The 12,390-nt window shown below is 35.5% G+C and overlaps 1 protein-coding gene across 3 annotated transcripts in view; it reads left to right on the forward strand.

Moving 5' to 3' along the window:
- The window catches only part of LOC149425958 (unconventional myosin-IXb-like), a 99,735-nt gene that overhangs the window by 76,293 nt on the left and 11,052 nt on the right, over positions 1-12,390 (forward strand). For all 3 annotated transcript variants that reach the window (XM_089642506.1, XM_089642490.1, XM_089642498.1), the window contains exons 26-29: positions 469-750; positions 5,870-6,031; positions 9,515-9,712; positions 10,748-10,930. In XM_089642506.1, the coding sequence (XP_089498632.1) occupies positions 469-750; positions 5,870-6,031; positions 9,515-9,712; positions 10,748-10,930 (825 nt within the window). The remainder of the gene's footprint in view (positions 1-468; positions 751-5,869; positions 6,032-9,514; positions 9,713-10,747; positions 10,931-12,390) is intronic.

Here is a 12,390-nt window from a genome sequence, read left to right on the forward strand (position 1 = left end):
GGCTTAACAAAAATTCTTAAACATATGGGAGCTGTCGATTACCTCTTTGTGTGCCAACGCTGAATTTTCGCCGTCTGCCAGCTGATTCTATTTTCATAATAACTTGCTTGTTTTTTCAAAATGATGTTTTTGTAAATTGTGCCGTCTTGCCAGATAATTTATTTATACAGATAGTATTTACTCTACCATAGGTAGTTTCCCCAGAATATTGCAGAGAACTGATTTTTTTACTGTGCCTATCGGCAACAGCAGCACCTAAGAGGTTAACCTTACGCTAGAGCTCGTGTTATGAACATTGTTCAATACATTAATGAACACCCAGACCACTACGGAGGCTATTCTAACCTAATCTAACCCAGCCTTTTCCATTTTCTTTTCCTTCTCCGTCCCCTCAACATTTCCACAGACTTCAGTCAGAACTGCGATATTCACATCTTACGATAATATTGATTTGATAATTAATTCCAGGTGGACAGGCTATTCAAGCACGCCCTCAAAGAATTCAAAGACAACCTGGTGGCCACCTACAGCATCGTCAACAAGCAAGGCTCCGCCCTCAAATACAAGGACCTGATCGCCAACTTCCACCACGTGATGGAGACCGTGTGCAAGGAGGGCAACCAGGCGGACACGTTCCCCGTGACCATGTGCGTCAACGCCTTCCGCGGCTTCATGGACGAGTTCATGAACTCGCGCCAAGAGGTGGACAAGACCAGCAAGACTAAAAGGAAAAAGGATAAGAAACGGAAGGTAAGAGAAGTTGTCCACATTGATGAATGCAGTAGAAAAACACATGATTTGAACTCTGAACCTTTGGCTATCCACCCATCAAACCTTCACACCTACCACATTTGTCCAATGAATGTTGTCTTTTTAAATCTGATAGAATATCCACTAGGGCGAAAGCAATCCAAATGTAGGTAGGTGATTATAAACCTAACAATATGGAATAAACGGTGAAATCTGGTTGGATTCATTGGCTTTAAACAGCAGTAAGCAGTTCATATGTTTCTCTATGAATATTTGCAGGTGTGTTAATTATTCGAATGGCCGTGTCGCGTGTTAATTATTCAAATCGCCTTGGCATGTGTGAATTATTCCAATGGCCGAATCGAAAACCAAACACCCGGAAATCTGCATGCCTCGAGTGGATAATTTTATTGATTGTAAACAAGGAGTTATACTGCGCTCTGTCTTGTTTTGGGGGAGTATCTTCCTGCTTTATTGCCGACTAATTGATTTACCCATTTTATTTTCTATTTACTTGTTTAGATTTTCTTCCTTTGTTTATTAGAGAAATTTAGATACGGTTCGCGCACAGAGAATTTTGAACTCTAATTGGAAATGCTGTTATTTAATTCTGGTATTTATTTTTAAAATATATTTATACTAGTGGGCCCGGGCAGACGTTGTCCTGTCACAGACCGACCTCTATGTAGAACATTTTATATAGACCTCATTTTATGTAGACCGTCTTTGATCTGTTGACGCTGTTGTCATATATTTTATGCATTTGACATACATAGAATACATGCGCAAGTCACATTCATCCTGTACCAATATTTCTTGGTGTAATATTTCTGAAAACGTGTGTAAAACATACATCTCAAGTGTAGTACAAAATTAAGTAAGGAAATCTGAAATTAAAGAGCTGTGTGTAATGCTAAGAACAAATTTATTGAGGTTATTTTCCATAATTCTTTATCATCCATTAAATTACAATATTAATCAAGTTAGTTGGCAAGAGACTCTACATTTACTATGAATATCAGGGCATGTTCAGATCGTTAACTAAATCTGACTAGTGATGCGAATTTACAATTCTAATATGCTAATCTGTGGGTATAAAAAAATTAAAAGGTTAAAGTTTCAAATCTCAAATAGTAATCTTGCTTTAAATACATAGGGCGCCAGTTCTTCCTAATTATCATATGAAGAACAAATTTATAATTATAGTAAACCATATTGTGAATTCTAAAATAACATGATGACAATCGCTCACATGTTTCTAATGTCGCAAAACCTCTTGGGAATCCGTTCCGTGATGCACACCCTGACAGCTGTCCAACCTCTCTAGAACTGGCTCGAAATCTATGATTATGTACTCGGCCGTCGCTGTGTTCATAACTGCACGCTTGTTAAATTAATAAGTTCTTCTCAAGCGCTTGACACCGGGGCGAGTAGTTTCAAATCGTTACAATCCTAGATATTGTTTTGACGTTTCATTTGACATTGATCATTTCAGCAGATTGCGATTATTGTTCAGTATGATAGAAAATAAGTTTAAATTGACCGGTACCATTCTATACTCTTAAAAGAGCCTTGAAGTATATGTCTTTCACATCCTGTCTTTCCATAGAAAACACTTTCGATATACATTTTTTATTCATCTCATATTCGAGTGTGATAAATAAAATGAAAATTCTTGATTGATAATTGATAAAAATTAAATGTTATAAATCTGGTAAATAAATATTGATTCTTGAAGTCTAAACAATATTGTTTTAAATTATAGTAATAAATTTTGTGAATAATATTTATTGTCAATCCGTCTTTTGCCAATATGAATAGATAAAGCTTACATAATTTAAAAATAAATTACAACACTTTTTTCCCATAAAAACTCCCTAAAATCGCATTAAAAAATATTGTGGGGGGGGTTGTAGTGAAGTTTAAATTTGTGGTTGTATCTATTTTAAGGGCGGCTTGCACCATAAGTTAAATTTGGTTTAAATATCATTTTAAACACATTATTTGATTTAAGTCGACTTGGCGTCTTGCACCACAAAATTTAATTCGTTAAATGCGTTTAAAGAACTGTCAAAGTTAAATACCCAAAATGGGCTGTTTAACCGAGTTAAACGTGTTTAGCTCTACTCACAAAGCAGAAATGTCATTTTTTTAGTTTATCCCTTCGATTTCTGACTGTGGTTAAAATCTATCTCATTTTAATTTGTATTCACAATGAACATTTGGGATTTGTTTTCTCACGATGATGGAGAAATTATAAAATTATGGAAATTATAAATAAATTATACTTATATATATAAGTAGACCGTTTATAGTCAGAGAAGTAAACACAAGAACAAATTTATTTGAAACACTCAGTGCCAAGAAGTTTCAAAGAAGATTTCGTCTCAGTAAAGAAACGACATCATTATTAGTGCAAGAAATTGAACCTCAGTTAAAATTCAACACCAATAAAAACATCAGCGAGGTGCTCGTAACTTGGAGCTAACACTCCTTATCGAGGAGTACTTTGCAAGGTTGTAAACTTCTAATCATACCTACAGCATTCTTATAATACTTTAAAACAATATAATATGTAAAAGAAATAAACAACAAAATTACTAGGATAATTGTTTTATTTTTAATTCCAACAACAGAAGCTCTTTTTGTCTTATTTCATCATTATGTCTTTTTCTTCATAAAATAAATGAACACTAAACTTCATTAAACCACACACACAATCACAAAATATTTTGACACTTCAAGTAAAATGAAACATCGTAGCTGTTTTATTTACGCGTTAATGGCGGTAACCACGCGGTAACTGTTTTACCGACGCGTTAATGACGTTTAACTAAAATCGCCATCCAACTGCGTGGTGCAGGACACAATTAAACGCATTTAAGTTAAATGTATTTAAGGTCTTAAATTCGTTTAGTTAAATAAAATTTAAGATTAAATTTGCGATAGTTGGTGCAAGTCGCCCTAAATGATAAAGCTGAAAAACATTGTAAAAAAAAAATGATTTCGACAACAGCGCCACCTATCGGGTACAAAACTATCCTATGTTTCAAGCTGGAACCAATTGTCATTCACAAAACTTCATTGAAATCGGTTGGGCGGTTTTGGAGATAAGCGTGTACAAACTCAGTGACACGTTATTTTTATGTATTACGATATGTATATATTTATGTTCTTAATTTATTTATTTATTAATTTGAACGCCCTGATGGGCTTTTACATTGTACATATTTTACATAATTTACTGCATAATACAGTGACAACAGAAGGTTTTTATTTTTAAAACATTAACACAAAAATAACAAATTTTTTTAAGTTCACAACATATCTACAAGAAATCAACAAATATACGCAATCGCTCTTTTAACATGCTACATAAAATGACATTCAGGTATCTCTTGAACACAGGCAAACTTATATTAAATATGTCGATATTTGATGTGAATTTGTTTCCAAGTGTGTGAAAGCGAGAAATAGGTGCATGTATGTGATAGTTGTACTAAAGTTATTGTTGCAGAATAATATATTTTGCCTAGTTGCTCGAGTAGGTACTCTGAAATCTATGACTTGCAGGAGTTCACAACAGTCTAGTTTGGAGTTAATAATCTTAAATAAAAAAGTTAGGTCATTTATTTTTCTTCTGTTTTCTAGGGAATGTATTTTAAGTGTATTTAGTAAGAATGTATTGTTTATGTGTTGAATAGGTATGTGTAATTTGAAGTTAATAAATCGTAAAAATTTGTGCTGCACACGTTCAATATTTTTTATATGAATCTGGTAGTATGGGGACCACACTATTGAATTGTATTCTAACAAGTTGCGTACTAGGGACAGATGCACGATTTTTATAACCTCCAACGAGTCGAAGTCTTTGATGGTTCTGATTATAAATCTCAGTGTCTTCATACCTTTGTTAGTTATTTGTTGTATGCAAAGATATTAGAAGAACGAGATGTGCTATGAGCAGTTCGTACTGAGTGGAATTGTTTTGCCGAGTGTCGCCGGTTTTGTTCACCAATACTACTGCACACTTTCGCTTGCGCTAAGGTATCCGCACTAATACATAGAACAGATTTCTGTGCGTACACGTCCCGATACCATTCAAAGTACCCTAATTAGGTAGTACTCCGGCTACGGTCCGGCGGCCAACATAGCATATCTCGTTCTTCTAATATCTTTGGTTGTATGTTTTGGGACAATTTTTACTATCGATGGCTTGTTAATAAATTTTATGGTGAGTCCGACTTCGCCTTCCTGGGTACGGTTTGCCATAGTTTGTCTGAGATCATTAAGATATTGCCTTTGTAGAGGAGTTTGGTCGGAGTAAAGTCTATATTCAGTGTTTGTCTGAACCTGACTACGAAAAGAAATGCAAATTTTATGATGGGCGGTATAACAGTACAAGGATTTATTTAAATTTATCTTCATAAATGTAATTCGTCCCTCGGTATGAGACAGATTGAAGCATAAGCATTCGAATAATGTCAGAAAAGTGTGCTTAGAATATATATAGGCAATACAAGAATGCTACTCTCAAGTAGGTGTATATAATTTAAGGGTTAGTTTGGACCTTGAATTCTGTTGGGCTTGTTTTGCATCTTAGTTCCAGAGGGAGTTTATTCCAAGCCTTAGGCCCAGATACTCCAAACTTGCGCTTGGGTTCCATCAGTCTACGTATATTTGATGATGTTGCTGATCTAAGAGTTGATTGCCTTAGACTAGTGTTTTCCGGGACCCAGAGTTCAGAGATGTAAGGTGTGACCATTTCGTTGATGGATTTAAACACCATCCAGCACAATTTGTAGTGGTTTCTTTCAGGGCACTTGAGCTAGTGAAGGTTACGTAGGTGTTCTGAAATGTGCAAATATTTAGATACATCGATTATGAGCTGTTGCTGCATTAAACACGGGTTGAAGTTTGATATTTTGTAAGGCTGGTGTAAATGCCGTTACAGTAATTGTACTTACCAAACAACTGTCAAATAACTTTTTATTTTATTGTTTGTATGCCTAGTGTGTAGAACTCCTATTTTAATTGTGGTGTTTATTCAAATTATATGTTTTAACTAACCTACTGGTATTAATTATTATACATCATTCCTTTGGTTGTTATATTTCAGGTGGACGACCCGATAATGTTCTTGGGCCATACGTTTGTCCTGTCGATGATCAACATCCCCACCGAGTGTGAGATCTGCAAGGCCTTCTTCATGTGGCCCATAGAGCGCTCTCTCATCTGCCAAACCTGCAAGCTCGCCGCACACAAGAAGTGCTACATGAAGGTGAGTCACGCCCCATCCAACATTGCTCAAACCTTAGGCCATTCGCTCACGGGGAAACTGAAACCAAACTAAAACTAGTGGGTGACTGCAGGTTGCAAACTGGTTGGCGACCAGGCTTCTCACTAGGTTACTCAAGTTTACGATTTCAGTCTTTATCTCTGCTTGTTTAACCATAGAATGAAGAAGAACACTTCATCAGAACGTCCGGTCAGTGGCTGAGTTGGCATAGCGTTTGGTTCCCACCCAGGCGTAGTTTGTTCAATTCCTCGGCTGGCTAAGTCCTCCATCAAAACACAAGCAACATTTATTATCAACAAAGGCGAAATCGTCTAAAAATAAGATCTTGGGTTATCCGGTACAATCTACGACGATTAGCCGCATATTTATATAAGTTCCCACATTTCCGCCGCCTGTAATATCGTACATACTACCCTTAAATCAGTTTCTTCCCTGCAGTAGTTGAGTGCGGTCAAAGCTAATTTAGAACTTTCTGGACTAACTTTTATATTTACATAAATTTAAATTATATTGACAGTACATTTTTTTATTTTATTTAAACGCGTCCATAGGGCTTTTACATATAATAATGTGCATCTTTATTTTTTTTTAGTTATATAGATTACATTAAAAAAATTAGTGTTAACAAAATATAGGTTACATAAAATATAAGAGTTTAAAAAATATAGGTACAAATAAGTGAGACAAAATAATCTGCCAAAATCCTCCAAATCAACGATAATCATAATAAGAAGGTATAAAATTAGTTGAAAACAATAGTTTACAAAGTAGGTAGAAATAGTTCGCTCATACTCCGTTTAAGAAATCACTTGTAATTTGGGTTAGTTTTATTATTTGGTCTTTAGTGAACTTATTTGCTGGATCCGTTAAACAGGTATTAAATGCTGCCACAGCATTTTGTACATTAGTTATCAATACTTCAACATCCATTTTGGTAAATAATTGGATTGCAAGTAGAAAAAGATTATTATTTTTTTTTAATTATTTAACTGCAATGGTTTCGCTCCCCTGTAAGTTTGTTTACTCCGAGTACCTGTAATACATGTAACATTTCTTTGAGTACTTATGTAGGCTATACACTGCAAGACAGTAAAGTTGAATGCGGGTAGCAATAATAATCTTCCAAATATTCGCACTGAGTCACTTTTTAATTATATTTTGTTTTAACTTTTGACACTTTATAATCACTTTTTTTAAAGATGTAAGAAACAGTTTACACTAGTGGGCAATTAAAGCCACGTTTTAATAAAGTTTTCACTGCTTTTGGTTATAGAAATTCACTGGTTTGCTGTTAATTTGTATAGAGCGATTATTTAATGTGCTCACCGTGTCACTGTTGTTGTTGTTAATGTTTACCTCCATTTTTGTAAAGTATAACTTGTGTTTAAGTGTTAATCAGCGTTTGCCTATAAACTTTTGGTATTCTAATTTTTATATCGATGTTTTTAATTTTAAGCGACCCTATAAAAAAATTTTGGCTTGCCATTTGCGGCCAAGCCCAAAAAGTTGATGAAAGTTGATTGATGTGACAAGATGGCTGGCAGAAAATAAACACATTTGGGAAAAATTCCGCCCAAAAGAAGTCTACAATATGGATGAGTTTTTTACAATATGATGCCGGACAGAACATTAGCCCTCCGTGACGAGAAATGCCTGCATTAATATGAATGGCTCTGACAAGATGAAGCTCATCATAGTCGGGAGATTTTCTCGGAATTTCTCATGAAAATGGCAACACATGAATGGAAAATATTAATGAGACTTGATAACTGTTCGGCTCACTAAATAAATATTTCCAATGTGGAAATTCTTTTTCTGCCACCAAACACCACCAGCATTCTCCAGCTCCTTGATCAGGGCATTATCCAAAATTTTAAATGTCACTTCCGGAAAAGTATGCTGTATTCCTGCATCGTACAACTAAAAAGTGGTTCAACATCTGGAAACCTCCGAATATGGTCTGAATTAGAAGCCTGCAGAGCAATGTGCATAGTGTGGCAATCAGTGATGCCTGTGACCATGGCAAATTGCTTCCGAAAAAGTGGGATTTGTATTTAGCCTGTGAAAGAGAGTAGCGTCTCCGTGGAAGAAAGTAGTCTCCCCGTGGAAGAAGTAACAGCGAGTGAAATGCTTTTACTAGGGGAAGCTAACTTTATCGACTTTGGAATTTTGACGAACAACTGCTAACGTCCGAGATGCATATCCTCGTACCCTCCAGCGAAGAAACCTAAGTCAGCGACGAAGAAGGCAATGGAGATGAAGCCACCAATCTTCTGATGTTTTCAATGCACTGGATGTTCTTCAACAAATCATATTGGGGAGCCCGCAAATGCCGATGACCACGTTTACCCACTTCAATGCCGTAATGAGAATTATTATTCATCATAGATAAAATGATCAAAACAAAACAATGAAAAATAAAAGATTATTTTTAGTGAAAATGTGATTTTGAATGATGAAAGGTGATTGATGTATGTATGTATCTGTGATGTCTTTTTTGCTGTTCGTTTAATTTTTTGTAATTTTTCAAAACCAAAAAGTATTTTGTTCTACCCTGTAATATTTTAAAAACAAAATAATTGAAATTTTCACTTCTTTTTTGTATTTATTTTTATTTTATTAGTAAAGTTGTACCTAATAGAGGTCAACGCACACATATTCAACGCACTCGCTTATGTGAAGTTATCATATTTGACCACTGTCTTACAGAGTGCTTCAAATAAAATTATAGGCTGAGTTTGGAAGAGGATTTGAATTGATTCACAGCAACTATACTCACAATAAATGAAATCTTTAATCAATGGTTATCTGTCACTTTTTTTAATTGAACAATAATAAACTATGAATAGATTAGTTGAAATCTATCATGGGTTTTTGTTTCGCAGTGCTTCCACAGAAGCAAAGTTGTTTACCAACTTAGTTTTAGTAGCTTGTGTAACCTACTTGTATATAGTAACTTCCTGTTTTACCATTAGACCTATTTTCTTGTTTTGAGAGTTTTCATGAAATTACCAGCAGATCATTTCACTTTTCAAATGTACCTAGTATCTAATACAGGTAAAGCAAATTAATTTATTGGGAAATGCAATTCATTCGCTCCACTAAGTTACATTTGTAAAAAAATTGAATAAATTATACTGCTCAGTCAGTGTTCGCAAAATCACACAGTTGTTGACTGTGCTGAAAATCTCGCCAAACCGTTTAAATTGTCCGTGTGATGTCGCTAACGCCATATTAGGAACAAAAACGAACATGTCATATTGGCGGCAAAACAAAAATGGTACATTTTAAATTGTTTCAGAAAATTTATTTATTTATCAATAGGAAAAAATTAATTTAAAACTTTTTTACAATAAAAAAACAGTGAAAATACCCTATTTTGATCAGCAACATGAGCCATGTTACATATTTGTTGTTTGGATTTTATTCACCTTTTGAACAATTCCATTGTTATTTTGATTTCAGGTTGCAACCCATTGCAGGAAGGACAACTCCACGCTGGTGGTGGGAGGAGGCAACGGTCATGTCTTCGGCATTCCCCTCTACAAGCTCTCCACGGGCGACGGCAAAGTGCCAGTTGTAGTGGACAGACTCATCACCACTATAGAACTGTACGGACTCTACACCGAGGGCATTTACAGAAAGAGCGGAGTGAGCTCCAGGGTATGTATTATCATATTGTTCATTTCATATTTTTAAAAACATCTCCGTGGACTATCCTAAGTAACACTTCATTGCAGAGTAGTGGAAGCATGGAACAATGTGTCATCGATGCTACAAATATAAATGAATTTAAAGTTCGATTGGATTCTCATTTGGAGAGAAGAAAGAATTGACTTATTGTGAAATTAGATATAAAAATAAATAATTATAAGCAATAATTAGTCGCCTGAAATATCAATACAAATTGAAAATATCTTCCGAGTAAAAATAAATGCCGCCAACGGGAATTGAACCCGTGCCTTCTGATGTCCGGTCAGGTGCTCTGAAACCACTGAGCTATGTCGGCTTATTTCCAACCCGCCAAATGATTCAATATGTACTAGTACAATTACTCCTGTAAACAACCAACTTTATTTTTGTAGGAAAGGCATTTATTTTTACTCGGGAGATATTTTCAATTTGTTTATATATTTCAGGCAACTAATTATTGCTTATAATAATTATTTGTTATCCTTTATGCTATGCATAAAATCTTGTTTTATAAACATTAGTTTATCAATAAAAAAAATAATAGATATAATAATGATACGAGGGCTGTCCCAGAATTACCCGACCTAAGAAAGAAAACACAAAAAATTTGGGAAACTATCTTTACTTCTCGATATAGTCTCCAATTAGCTCAACTCACTTTTCCCAGCGATTGATGTTCATTAACTTCAATACACTGTTTATAGTGAGAACTGTCAAGCTCCCCAAAGCATTGCCTTGATGAAACAACACTTACTTTTTTGCCAGATGCGGTTGTTTTTTTCCATTTCATCAGTAATAATAATATTTGGAAGATTTGTATAGCGCTGATTTTGTGCAAAATCACCTCAAGCGCGCTGATCACATAATACTCGCCGTTGATTGTTTTCTTCTTTTTAGTAGATAATTAATGATAATTGTCCCACCCGCATCCCATAAAACTGACCCCATGACCTGTTTGTGTTCTATTGTGACCATATGAAATCATCTAACATCTCCTTATTACAGGTAAAAGAGCTGCGGACCCAACTGAACGCAACTCCTGAGGAGACGGCCAATCAGCTGGACAACTACTCGGTGCATGTCCTGACCTCCGTGCTCAAGTGTTTCTTCAGGGAAATGCCCGAGCCCCTGTTGACCTTTGACTGCTATGATGACTTCATCATGGCTGCCAGTTTGAGTGATCAACAGGTAAATAATAAACATACACAGCACCACAAATCATTGCACACATCATCAGTGGAGGCTAGCCCTAAGGAGCGGAGGAGCAACGCACTCCCTGAATTTCTTGCCAATCTAAAAATTTCAGAGTGCTGAACAATATAGGTACTAAATTTCCCACATGCCTCATCACAAAACTCCATTCGGTTATAACATAACGCATATTATAACAAAATAGGTGTCAATACAATGCGTGCTGCGTGCTGAACAAAAGCAGAGCATTTGGTTCCTATATTCAGAGCAGTGGTTCATTTCACGTATCGCTCAAAAATTTTACTAGTATGTTTGCATATATTGTCATGGAGTCAAAACCGTGGGCAGGAACATTGCCTTGCAAAATTATCAGCCAGAAATTTTTCCACCACATCAAAAGGAACGGTTTGCCAGTAACATTTTAACCGGGACGTGTTTGTGTCAACATTGTGGCTCTAATTTAACATCTACTGTTTGGATAGCTCTTGGAAATAACCGGATATATTTCCGGCCCCGACTTTCTTCCTTGAATATTGTGCAGCGAAAAGGGAATGAACGGGATCTATAAGAGGATGCCACCAGAATAATGAAAGTCCTACCTTGGTTATGGTGTCCTCAAGGTTCCTCTCGGCCAGCACGTAAAGAAACTCACGGCGTAATTGCATTGACACTTTAAATGCAACTTTACAGCGGCGGTGTAGAAATTGTACTGGCCACGTACTGATGAAACTTTCTTCTCCTGGTGACAGGGTTATAAGGACGGGTAGATAGGACATAATAGTTGAATATCGGTATATATGCCTGAACATCTACTCTTTTTCTTGCAATTTTCCATTCAGCATCGACCAAGGACAACATTCTGCAAACACCAACATAACAATGCAGAGTAGAGACAGTTTCAATACTATTAGGTTTTTGGATGCGACAGGAAGAATTAAAAATGAGTAATCATTCATTTAAAAAAAAAAACAATGCACTGAACTAGGCCTATTTTATGTATTACAGGAGTGCAAGTCAAAAACAAAAACCTATAACCATAGCTTTTAAAAGGAGTTTTATAGATAATAAAGCAGAGTGGTTGTGCAGGTGTGATAAACAGAACAGTTTCCTTTTGTTTTTTCGTGCTTACTGTTAGGTAGGTTAAATTATTAAGACCACAAAATCGGTGATATGCAAATCAGCAGCTAGTTTACTCTTTTGTGATAATTTTCCTGAACTCGATTTTCTGCCTTTATAAATTGGCAATTTTTGGATAGGAATGACCTGTTTTCAAATGCCGATGGGTCAATATGTATTTTACTCCTATTTAATTTAATGCTATTTCATAATGTTAAATTGTTTAAAAAAATATGTGCACAATCCGTGTAACGTCGGTAGAGAGCGAAAGGTATTTTTCAACTTTAAAAAGAATTAAATCTTTCTTAAGAAATACAATTAGTCAAGATAGACTCAATGCT

The sequence above is a fragment of the Hesperophylax consimilis genome, chromosome 2, assembly GCF_061612785.1.
Source record: "Hesperophylax consimilis isolate HC1 chromosome 2, BYU_Hcon_1.0, whole genome shotgun sequence".
NCBI classification, from domain to species: Eukaryota; Metazoa; Arthropoda; class Insecta; order Trichoptera; family Limnephilidae; genus Hesperophylax; species Hesperophylax consimilis.